Source organism: Ctenopharyngodon idella, chromosome 10 (genome assembly GCF_019924925.1).
Source record: "Ctenopharyngodon idella isolate HZGC_01 chromosome 10, HZGC01, whole genome shotgun sequence".
NCBI lineage: Eukaryota > Metazoa > Chordata > Actinopteri > Cypriniformes > Xenocyprididae > Ctenopharyngodon > Ctenopharyngodon idella.
The window spans coordinates 20581368-20595752 of NC_067229.1; the positions used below are offsets into that span (position 1 = coordinate 20581368).

General features: G+C 39.8%; 1 protein-coding gene across 1 annotated transcript; it reads left to right on the forward strand.

Annotated features, from left to right (window-relative positions):
- Positions 1–688: 688 nt before the first annotated feature.
- LOC127520265 (mucin-2-like) lies at positions 689–13883 on the forward strand. Its single transcript, XM_051908222.1, has 4 exons — positions 689–5805; positions 8388–8634; positions 9766–9987; positions 10111–13883. The coding sequence occupies exons 1-4, from the start codon at positions 916–918 to the stop codon at positions 13881–13883; spliced, it is 9132 nt and encodes a 3043-aa protein (XP_051764182.1). The 5' UTR covers positions 689–915.
- Positions 13884–14385: the final 502 nt, after the last annotated feature.

The following is a 14385-nucleotide window of genomic DNA, read 5'->3' on the forward strand; positions in this document are numbered from 1 at the left end:
TGCCCTGTTCTGTTGTTTTCATTGCGTTTTTGATTCTTTCCTGTGACTTAGTTTTCCTCAGTCTGTTTAATGAGTTATTCTATTCACCTGTCATCCATTAACTATCACATTAATTCCCTTTGCTTGCTGTGTGCATATATACCCTGTGTTCTCATCCATTCTCATTTCGTCCTTGTTTGAAGTAGTTTAGTTGCGTTTATTCTGTGTATTTCTCAGAGTTTATTATTGAAGCCTGTTCCCTTTCATTCTCCTTCGTCATGTGCTTACTTATTACAACCAACTCGTGACAGAAGGACGAACCAAGACAGTTATATTTTTGGTGCCGTTTTCCCCTTTTGTTTCTTTTGTTTTCTTTTCATGGACCTCCCCATAGTTCAGTTACTCTGCCTGGAGCAGGGTGGCTGTCCGCTGGAAGCTTATACATGGGACTTTCTATATCGTGTGTTAGAGTTACCCAGACTGCTCTCTCTCTGTGTATTTTACCACAGCAGCCTGAGTGAGCAGTTCCCTTTCATTCTCATTCGTCATGCGCTTACTTATTACAACCAACTCATGACACACTTACATTTTTGCTTTATTTTTCTACTACAAGTCATTATTGTCTACCATCTATAAATGTCTTTGTTCTAAAGCTTTGCTGTTTTATTTATTTATTTTACATCACCAGCTGCACAAACAACAACTCAAGAAATTACATTGGAAAATCAAACTGAGAATTTAACTACAGCAGCAACTGCATCTGCTCCCACAACAACGGCTGAACCTACAACAACTGAAGTCACATCTACAACTCTTCTGGATACATATACTACACCAGCATTTATATTGGATTCAACGACAACACCAGGACCAACAACTGCAGTTAACACAACAACATCTGAAACCACATCTACATCTCAAACTGAAACATCAGGTATGCCAGCATCAACATTTGAACCAACAACGATGGCTACAACTGAACCAACAATGCCTGCACCAACAACAAATGAAGCCACATCTACAACTGAATCAGAAACATCACCAACTACAACTGCAACTACAACTACAAATGAAACAGAAACATCTACTACATCAGCATCTACATCTGAATCAACAGTGGCATTTCAATCACCAACAACTGAAATTACATCTACAATTGAAACAGAAACATCATCTACACCAGCTTCTGTATTGGAACCAACAACAACAGCTGGAACAACAATGGTAACTCAGCCAACAACAACTGAAACCACATCTACAGCTCAAACAGAAATATCAACTACACCAGAATCTACATCTGAATCAACAACAATGGCTACAACTCAACCAACAACTACCCTGCCGACTACAACCCAACCACAAATAACAACTGAATCTACATCTACAACTGAACCAGAAACATCAAATACACCAGCATTTACAACTGAACCAACAACAGCAGCACAACCAACAACAGTAATTCAAGCAACATCAACTGAAACCACAACTCAAACAGAAACATCAACTACACCAGCATCTACAACTGAACCAACAACAGCAGCACAACCAACAACAACTGAAACTACATCTACAACTCAAACAGAAATATCAACTACACCAACATCTACATCTGAACCAACAACATCAGCACAACCAACAACAGTAAATGAACCAACATCAACTGAAACCACAACTCAAACAGAAACATCAACTATACCAGCATCTACAACTGAACCAACAACAGCAGCACAACCAACAACAACTGAAACTACATCTACAACTCAAACAGAAATATCAACTACACCAACATCTACATCTGAACCAACAACATCAGCACAACCAACAACAGTAATTCAACCAACATCAACTGAAACAACAATTCAAACCGAAACATCAACTATTTCAGCATCTACATCTGAACCAACAAGAGCAGCACAACCAACAACAGTAAATGAACCAACATCAACTGAAACCACAACTCAAACAGAAACATCAACTATACCAGCATCTACAACTGAACCAACAACAGCAGCACAACCAACAACAACTGAAACTACATCTACAACTCAAACAGAAATATCAACTACACCAACATCTACATCTGAACCAACAACATCAGCACAACCAACAACAGTAATTCAACCAACATCAACTGAAACCACAATTCAAACAGAAACATCAACTATTTCAGCATCTACATCTGAACCAACAACAGTAAATGAACCAACATCAACTGAAACCACAACTCAAACAGAAACATCAACTATTTCAGCATCTACACCTGAACCAACAACTGCAGCACAACCAACAACAGTAACTGAACCAACATCAACTGAAACCACAACTCAAACAGAAACATCAACTATTTCGGCATCTACATTTGAACCAACAACAATGGCTGAATCAACACTGGTAATTCAATCAACAACAACTGAAACCACATCTACAACTCAAACAGAAATATCAAATACACCAACATCTACATCTGAACCAACAACAGCAGCACAACCAACAACAGTAATTCAACCAACATCAACTGAAACCACAACTCAAACAGAAACATCAACTACACCAGCATCTACATCTGAGGCAACAACTGCAGCACAACCAACAACAGTAATTCAACCAACATCAACTGAAACCACAACTCAAACAGAAACATCAACTATTTCAGCATCTACATCTGAACCAACAACTGCAGCACAACCAACAACAGTAACTGAACCAACATCAACTGAAACCACAATTCAAACAGAAACATCAACTATTTCAGCATCTACACCTGAACCAACAACTGCAGCACAACCAACAACAGTAAATGAACCAACATCAACTGAAACCACAACTCAAACAGAAACATCAACTATTTCAGCATCTACACCTGAACCAACGACATCAGCACAACCAACAACAGTAATTGAACCAACATCAACTGAAACCACAATTCAAACAGAAACATCAACTATTTCAGCATCTACATCTGAACCAACAACAACAGCAGCTCAATCAACAACAACTGAAACCACATCTACAACTCAAACAGAAATATCAACTACACCAACATTTACATCTGAACCAACAACTGCAGCACAACCAACAACAGTAATTCAACCAACATCAACTGAAACCACAACTCAAACAGAAACATCAACTCCACCAGCATCTACATCTGAGCCAACAACATCAGCACAACCAACAACAGTAATTCAACCAACATCAACTGAAACCACAACTCAAACAGAAACATCAACTATTTCAGCATCTACATCTGAACCAACAACAGCAGCACAACCAACAACAGTAATTCAACCAACATCAACTGAAACCACAACTCAAATAGAAACATCAATTACACCAACATCTACATCTGAACCAACAACATCAGCACAACCAACAACAACTGAAACCACAACTCAAACAGAAACATCAACTACACCAGCATCTACATCTGAACCAACAACAGCAGCACAACCAACAACAGTAATTGAACCAACATCAACTGAAACCATAACTCAAACAGAAACATCAACTATTTCAGCATCTACATCTGAACCAGCAACAGCAGCACAACCAACAACAACTGAAACCACAACTCAAACAGAAACATCAACTACACCAGCATCTACATCTGAGCCAACAACTGCAGCACAACCAACAACAGTAATTCAACCAACATCAACTGAAACCACAACTCAAACAGAAACATCAACTATTTCAGCATCGACATCTGAACCAACAACAGCAGCACAACCAACAACAGTAATTCAACCAACATCAACTGAAACCACAACTCAAACAGAAACATCAACTATTTCAGCATCTACATCTGAACCAACAACAGAAGAACAACCAACAACAGTAATTCAACCAACATCAACTGAAACCACAACTCAAACAGAAACATCAACTATTTCAGCATCTACATCTGAACCAACAACAGCAGCACAACCAACAACAACTGAAACCACAACTCAAACAGAAACATCAACTACACCAGCATCTACATCTGAACTAACAACAGCAGCACAACCAACAACAGTAATTGAACCAACATCAACTGAAACCACAACTCAAACAGAAACATCAACTATTTCGGCATCTACATCTGAACCAACAACAATGGCTGAATCAACACTGGTAATTCAATCAACAACAACTGAAACCACATCTACAACTCAAACAGAAATATCAACTACACCAACATCTACATCTGAACCAACAACATCAGCACAACCAACAACAGTAATTCAACCAACATCAACTGAAACCACAACTCAAACAGAAACATCAACTACACCAACATCTACATCTGAACCAACAACAGCAGCACAACCAACAACAGTAATTCAACCAACATCAACTGAAACCACAACTCAAACAGAAACATCAACTATTTCGGCATCTACATCTGAACCAACAACTGCAGCACAACCAACAACAACTGAAACCACATCTACAACTCAAACAGAAATATCAACTACACCAACATCTACATCTGAACCAACAACATCAGCACAACCAACAACAATAATTCAACCAATATCAACTGAAACCACAACTCAAACAGAAACATCAACTATTTCAGCATCTACATCTGAACCAACAACAGCAGCACAACCAACAACAACTGAAACCACAACTCAAACAGAAACATCAACTACACCAGCATCTACATCTGAACTAACAACAGCAGCACAACCAACAACAGTAATTCAACCAACATCAACTGAAACCACAACTCAAACAGAAACATCAACTATTTCGGCATCTACATCTGAACCAACAACAATGGCTGAATCAACACTGGTAATTCAATCAACAACAACTGAAACCACATCTACAACTCAAACAGAAATATCAACTACACCAACATCTACATCTGAACCAACAACATCAGCACAACCAACAACAGTAATTCAACCAACATCAACTGAAACCACAACTCAAACAGAAACATCAACTACACCAACATCTACATCTGAACCAACAACAGCAGCACAACCAACAACAGTAATTCAACCAACATCACCTGAAACCACAACTCAAACAGAAACATCAACTACACCAACATCTACATCTGAACCAACAACAGCAGCACAACCAACAACAGTAATTCAACCAACATCACCTGAAACCACAACTCAAACAGAAACATCAACTATTTCAGCATCTACATCTGAACCAACAACAGCAGCACAACCAACAACAGTAATTCAACCAACATCAACTGAAACCACAACTCAAACAGAAACATCAACTACACCAACATCTACATCTGAACCAACAACAGCAGCACAACCAACAACAGTAATTCAACCAACATCAACTGAAACCACAACTCAGACAGAAACATCAACTATTTCAGCATCTACATCTGAACCAACAACTGCAGCACAACCAACAACAACTGAAACCACAACTCAAACAGAAACATCAACTACACCAGCATCTACATCTGAACCAACAACAGCAGCACAACCAACAACAGTAATTGAACCAACATCAACTGAAACCACAACTCAAACAGAAACATCAACTATTTCGGCAACTACATCTGAACCAACAACAATGGCTGAATCAACACTGGTAATTCAATCAACAACAACTGAAATCACATCTACAACTCAAACAGAAATATCAACTACACCAACATCTACATCTGAACCAACAACATCAGCACAACCAACAACAGTAATTCAACCAACATCAACTGAAACCACAACTCAAACAGAAACATCAACTACACCAACATCTACATCTGAACCAACAACAGCAGCACAACCAACAACAGTAATTCAACCAACATCAACTGAAACCACAACTCAGACAGAAACATCAACTATTTCAGCATCTACATCTGAACCAACAACTGCAGCACAACCAACAACAACTGAAACCACAACTCAAACAGAAACATCAACTACACCAACATCTACATCTGAACCAACAACAGCAGCACAACCAACAACAGTAATTGAACCAACATCAACTGAAACCACAACTCAAACAGAAACATCAACTATTTCGGCAACTACATCTGAACCAACAACAATGGCTGAATCAACACTGGTAATTCAATCAACAACAACTGAAACCACATCTACAACTCAAACAGAAATATCAACTACACCAACATCTACATCTGAATCAACAACATCAGCACAACCAACAACAGTAATTCGACCAACATCAACTGAAACCACAACTCAAATAGAAACATCAATTACACCAACATCTACATCTGAACCAACAACATCAGCACAACCAACAACAACTGAAACCACAACTCAAACAGAAACATCAACTACACCAGCATCTACATCTGAACCAACAACAGCAGCACAACCAACAACAGTAATTGAACCAACATCAACTGAAACCATAACTCAAACAGAAACATCAACTATTTCAGCATCTACATCTGAACCAACAACAGCAGCACAACCAACAACAACTGAAACCACAACTCAAACAGAAACATCAACTACACCAGCATCTACATCTGAGCCAACAACTGCAGCACAACCAACAACAGTAATTCAACCAACATCAACTGAAACCACAACTCAAACAGAAACATCAACTATTTCAGCATCGACATCTGAACCAACAACAGCAGCACAACCAACAACAGTAATTCAACCAACATCAACTGAAACCACAACTCAAACAGAAACATCAACTATTTCAGCATCTACATCTGAACCAACAACAGAAGAACAACCAACAACAGTAATTCAACCAACATCAACTGAAACCACAACTCAAACAGAAACATCAACTATTTCAGCATCTACATCTGAACCAACAACAGCAGCACAACCAACAACAACTGAAACCACAACTCAAACAGAAACATCAACTACACCAGCATCTACATCTGAACCAACAACAGCAGCACAACCAACAACAGTAATTGAACCAACATCAACTGAAACCACAACTCAAACAGAAACATCAACTATTTCGGCATCTACATCTGAACCAACAACAATGGCTGAATCAACACTGGTAATTCAATCAACAACAACTGAAACCACATCTACAACTCAAACAGAAATATCAACTACACCAACATCTACATCTGAACCAACAACATCAGCACAACCAACAACAGTAATTCAACCAACATCAACTGAAACCACAACTCAAACAGAAACATCAACTACACCAACATCTACATCTGAACCAACAACAGCAGCACAACCAACAACAACTGAAACCACATCTACAACTCAAACAGAAATATCAACTACACCAACATCTACATCTGAACCAACAACAGCAGCACAACCAACAACAGTAATTCAACCAACATCACCTGAAACCACAACTCAAACAGAAACATCAACTATTTCGGCATCTACATCTGAACCAACAACTGCAGCACAACCAACAACAACTGAAACCACATCTACAACTCAAACAGAAATATCAACTACACCAACATCTACATCTGAACCAACAACATCAGCACAACCAACAACAATAATTCAACCAATATCAACTGAAACCACAACTCAAACAGAAACATCAACTATTTCAGCATCTACATCTGAACCAACAACAGCAGCACAACCAACAACAACTGAAACCACAACTCAAACAGAAACATCAACTACACCAGCATCTACATCTGAACTAACAACAGCAGCACAACCAACAACAGTAATTCAACCAACATCAACTGAAACCACAACTCAAACAGAAACATCAACTATTTCGGCATCTACATCTGAACCAACAACAATGGCTGAATCAACACTGGTAATTCAATCAACAACAACTGAAACCACATCTACAACTCAAACAGAAATATCAACTACACCAACATCTACATCTGAACCAACAACATCAGCACAACCAACAACAGTAATTCAACCAACATCAACTGAAACCACAAGTCAAACAGAAACATCAATTATTTCAGCATCTACATCTGAACCAACAACAGCAGCACAATCAACAACAACTGAAAACACATCTACAACTCAAACAGAAACATCAACTATTTCAGCATCTACATCTGAACCAACAACAGCAGCACAATCAACAACAGTAATTGAATCAACATCAACTGAAACCACAACTCAAACAGAAACATCAACTATTTCAGCATCTACATATGAACCAACAACAATGGCTGAATCAACACTGGTAGTTCAATCAACAACAACTGAAACCGCACCGACATCTTCGACGGCATCAACATCTACAACTCAAACAACTACATCAGCTGCACCAACTTCGACGTCAACTGAACCAACATCTACAACTCAATCAACAACGACTGTACCAACATCTATATCAACTACGCCAACATCTACAGCTCAAACAACTACTGCTCCAACATCTACATTAACATCTACAACTCAAACAACTACATCAGCTGCACCAGCTTTGACATCTACTGAACCAACATCTACCAGTCAATCAACATCAACTGCACCAACTTCAACATCAACTGCGCCAACATCTACAACTCAAACAACAACTACACCAACTTCAACATCAACTGCACCAACATCTACAACTCAAACAACAACTGCACCAACTTCAACATCAACTGTGCCAACATCTACAACTCAAACAACAACTGCACCAACTTCAACATCAACTGCGCCAACATCTACAACTCAAACAACAACTGCACCAACTTCAACAACACAAACAACTGCACCAACTTCAACATCAACTGCACCAACATCTACAACTCAAACAACTACACCAACTTCAACATCAACTGCGCCAACATCTACAACACAAACAACTACACCAACTTCAACATCAACTGCGCCAACATCTACAACTCAAACAACAACTGCACCAACTTCAACAACACAAACAACAACTACACCAACTTCAACATCAACTGCACCAACATCTACAACTCAAACAACAACTGCACCAACTTCAACATCAACTGTGCCAACATCTACAACTCAAACAACAACTGCACCAACTTCAACATCAACTGCGCCAACATCTACCACTCATTCAACAACAACTGCACCAACATCTACAACACAAACAACTGCACCAACTTTAACATCAACTGCACCAACATCTACAACTCAAACAACAACTGCACCAACTTCAACAACACAAACAACTGCACCAACATCTACAACTCAAACAACTACACCAACATCTACAACTCAAACAACTACACCAACTTCAACATCAACTGCGCCAATATCTACAACACAAACAACTACACCAACTTCAACATCAACTGCGCCAACATCTACAACTCAAACAACAACTGCACCAACTTCAACAACACAAACAACAACTACACCAACTTCAACATCAACTGCACCAACATCTACAACTCAAACAACAACTGCACCAACTTCAACATCAACTGTGCCAACATCTACAACTCAAACAACAACTGCACCAACTTCAACATCAACTGCGCCAACATCTACCACTCATTCAACAACAACTGCACCAACATCTACAACACAAACAACTGCACCAACTTCAACATCAACTGCACCAACATCTACAACTCAAACAACAACTGCACCAACTTCAACATCAACTGCACCAACATCTACAACTCAAACAACAACTGCACCAACTTCAACATCAACTTCGCCAACATCTACAACTCAAACAACAACTGCACCAACTTCAACATCAACTGCGCCAACATCTACAACTCAAACAGCAACTGCACCAACTTCAGCATCAACTGCGCCAACATCTACAACTCAAACAACAACTGCACCAACTTCAACAACACAAACAACAACTGCACTAACTTCAACATCAACAGTGCCAACATCTACCACTCAGTCAACATCAACTGCACCAACATCTACAACTCAAACAACAACTGCACCAACTTCAACATCAACTGCGCCAACATCTACAACTCAAACAACAACTGCACCAACTTCAACATCAACTGCACCAACATCTACAACTCAAACAGCAACTGCACCAACTTCAACATCAACTGCGCCAACATCTACAACTCAAACAACAACTGCACCAACTTCAACAACACAAACAACTGCACCAACTTCAACATCAACTGAGCCAACATCTACAACTCAAACAACAACTTTACCAACTTCAACAACACAAACAACAACTGCACTAACTTCAACATCAACAGCGCCAACATCTACCACTCAGTCAACATCAACTGCACCAACATCTACAACTCAAACAACAACTGCACCAACTTCAACATCAACTGCGCCAACATCTACAACTCAAACAACTGCACCAACTTCAACATCAACTGCACCAACATCTACAACTCAAACAACAACTGCACCAACTTCAACATCAACTGCGCCAACATCTACAACTCAAACAGCAACTGCACCAACTTCAACATCAACTGCGCCAACATCTACAACACAAACAACAAATGCACCAATTTTGACACCAACTGTGGCATCTACAACTCAAACAACAACTTTACCAACTTCAACAACACAAACAACAACTGCACTAACTTCAACATCAACAGCGCCAACATCTACCACTCAGTCAACAACAACTGCACCAACATCTACAACACAAACAACTGCACCAACTTCAACATCAACTGCACCAACATCTACAACTCAAACAACAACTGCACCAACTTCAACATCAACTGCGCCAACATCTACAACTCAAACAACAACTGCACCAACTTCAACATCAACTGCACCAACATCTACAACTCAAACAGCAACTGCACCAACTTCAACATCAACTGCGCCAACATCTACAACTCAAACAACAACTGCACCAACTTCAACAACACAAACAACTGCACCAACTTCAACATCAACTGCGCCAACATCTACAACTCAAACAACAACTTTACCAACTTCAACAACACAAACAACAACTGCACTAACTTCAACATCAACAGCGCCAACATCTACCACTCAGTCAACATCAACTGCACCAACATCTACAACTCAAACAACAACTGCACCAACTTCAACATCAACTGCGCCAACATCTACAACTCAAACAACTGCACCAACTTCAACATCAACTGCACCAACATCTACAACTCAAACAACAACTGCACCAACTTCAACATCAACTGCGCCAACATCTACAACTCAAACAGCAACTGCACCAACTTCAACATCAACTGCGCCAACATCTACAACACAAACAACAAATGCACCAATTTTGACACCAACTGTGGCATCTACAACTCAAACAACAACTTTACCAACTTCAACAACACAAACAACAACTGCACTAACTTCAACATCAACAGCGCCAACATCTACCACTCAGTCAACAACAACTGCACCAACATCTACAACACAAACAACTGCACCAACTTCAACATCAACTGCACCAACATCTACAACTCAAACAACAACTGCACCAACTTCAACATCAACTGCGCCAACATCTACAACTCAAACAACAACTGCACCAACTTCAACATCAACTGCACCAACATCTACAACTCAAACAGCAACTGCACCAACTTCAACATCAACTGCGCCAACATCTACAACTCAAACAACAACTGCACCAACTTCAACAACACAAACAACTGCACCAACTTCAACATCAACTGCGCCAACATCTACAACTCAAACAACAACTTTACCAACTTCAACAACACAAACAACAACTGCACTAACTTCAACATCAACAGCGCCAACATCTACCACTCAGTCAACATCAACTGCACCAACATCTACAACTCAAACAACAACTGCACCAACTTCAACATCAACTGCGCCAACATCTACAACTCAAACAACTGCACCAACTTCAACATCAACTGCACCAACATCTACAACTCAAACAACAACTGCACCAACTTCAACATCAACTGCGCCAACATCTACAACTCAAACAGCAACTGCACCAACTTCAACATCAACTGCGCCAACATCTACAACACAAACAACAAATGCACCAATTTTGACACCAACTGTGGCATCTACAACTCAAACAACAACTTTACCAACTTCAACAACACAAACAACAACTGCACTAACTTCAACATCAACAGCGCCAACATCTACCACTCAGTCAACAACAACTGCACCAACATCTACAACACAAACAACTGCACCAACTTCAACATCAACTGCACCAACATCTACAACTCAAACAACAACTGCACCAACTTCAACATCAACTGCGCCAACATCTACAACTCAAACAACAACTGCACCAACTTCAACATCAACTGCACCAACATCTACAACTCAAACAGCAACTGCACCAACTTCAACATCAACTGCGCCAACATCTACAACTCAAACAACAACTGCACCAACTTCAACAACACAAACAACTGCACCAACTTCAACATCAACTGCGCCAACATCTACAACTCAAACAACAACTTTACCAACTTCAACAACACAAACAACAACTGCACTAACTTCAACATCAACAGCGCCAACATCTACCACTCAGTCAACATCAACTGCACCAACATCTACAACTCAAACAACAACTGCACCAACTTCAACATCAACTGCGCCAACATCTACAACTCAAACAACTGCACCAACTTCAACATCAACTGCACCAACATCTACAACTCAAACAACAACTGCACCAACTTCAACATCAACTGCGCCAACATCTACAACTCAAACAGCAACTGCACCAACTTCAACATCAACTGCGCCAACATCTACAACACAAACAACAAATGCACCAATTTTGACACCAACTGTGGCATCTACAACTCAAACAACAACTTTACCAACTTCAACAACACAAACAACAACTGCACTAACGTCAACATCAACAGCGCCAACATCTACCACTCAGTCAACAACAACTGCACCAACATCTACAACTCAAACAACAACTGCACCAACTTCAACATCAACTGTGCCAACATCAACAACTCAAACAGCAACTGCACCAACTTCAACAACACAAATAACTGCACCAACTTCAACATCAACTGCACCAACATCTACAACTCAAACAACTACACCAACTTCAACATCAGCTGCGCCAACATCTACAACACAAACAACTACACCAACTTCAACATCAACTGCGCCAACATCTACATTAACTGCAACAACTGCACCAACATCAACTACTCAAACATCAACTGTGCCAACATCTACAACTCAAACAACAACTGCACCAACTTCAACATCAACTGCGCCAACATCTACAACTCAAACAACAACTGCACCAACTTCAACATTAACTGCGCCAACATCTACAACTCAAACAACAACTACACCAACTTCAACATCAACTGCGACATCATCTACAACTCAAACAACAACTGCACCAACTTCAACATCAACTGCGTCAACATCTACAACTCAAACAACAACTGCACCAACTTCAACAACACAAACAACTGCACCAACTTCAACAACACAAACAACTGCACCAACTTCAACATCAACTGCACCAACATCTACAACACAAACAACTACACCAACTTCAACATCAACTGCGTCAACATCTACATTAACTGCAACAACTGCACCAACATCAACTACTCAAACATCAACTGTGCCAACATCTACAACTCAAACAACAACTGCACCAACTTCAACATCAACTGCACCAACATCTACAACTCAAACAGCAACTGCACCAACTTCAACATCAACTGCGCCAACATCTACAACTCAAACAACAACTGCACCAACTTCAACATCACAAACACCTGCACCAACTTCAACATCAACTGCACCAACATCTGCAACTCAAACAGCAACTGCACCAACTTCAACATCACAAACAACTGCACCAACTTCAACATCAACTGCGCCATCATCTACAACTCAAACAGCTACATCAGCTGCACCAACTTCGACATCAACTACACCAACATCTACAACTCAATCAACAACAACTGTACCAACATCTATATCAACTACACCAACATCTTCAACTCAAACAACTACATCAGCTGCACCAGCTTTGACATCAGCTGAAACAACATCTACCAGTCAATCAACATCAAGTGCACCAACATCAATATCAACTGTGCCAACATCTACATTAACTGCAACAACTGCACCAACATCAACTACTCAAACAACAACTGCACCAACATCAACTGCGCCAACATCTTCAACTCAAACAACAACTGCACTAACTTTGACATCAACTGTGCCAACATCTACTACTCAAACAACAACTGCCTCTACATCAACTGCACTAACATCTACAAAACAAACAACAACTGCGCTAAATTCGACATCAGCTGCAGCAACATCTACAACTCAAACAACAACTGCACCAACTTCAACATCAACTGCACCAACATCATCTCCAGATGCTCTCCCCCAAAGTAAGCAAAATGTATTTGATCTGTTCAAGCATTTTTTATTACTCACCACCTAGACTTTCCTATTAAAGTATTATTCAACTATGCTTATATGAATCTAATTTGAATTTTACAGATATGACAGCATTTGCTTATGCAACTTTCAA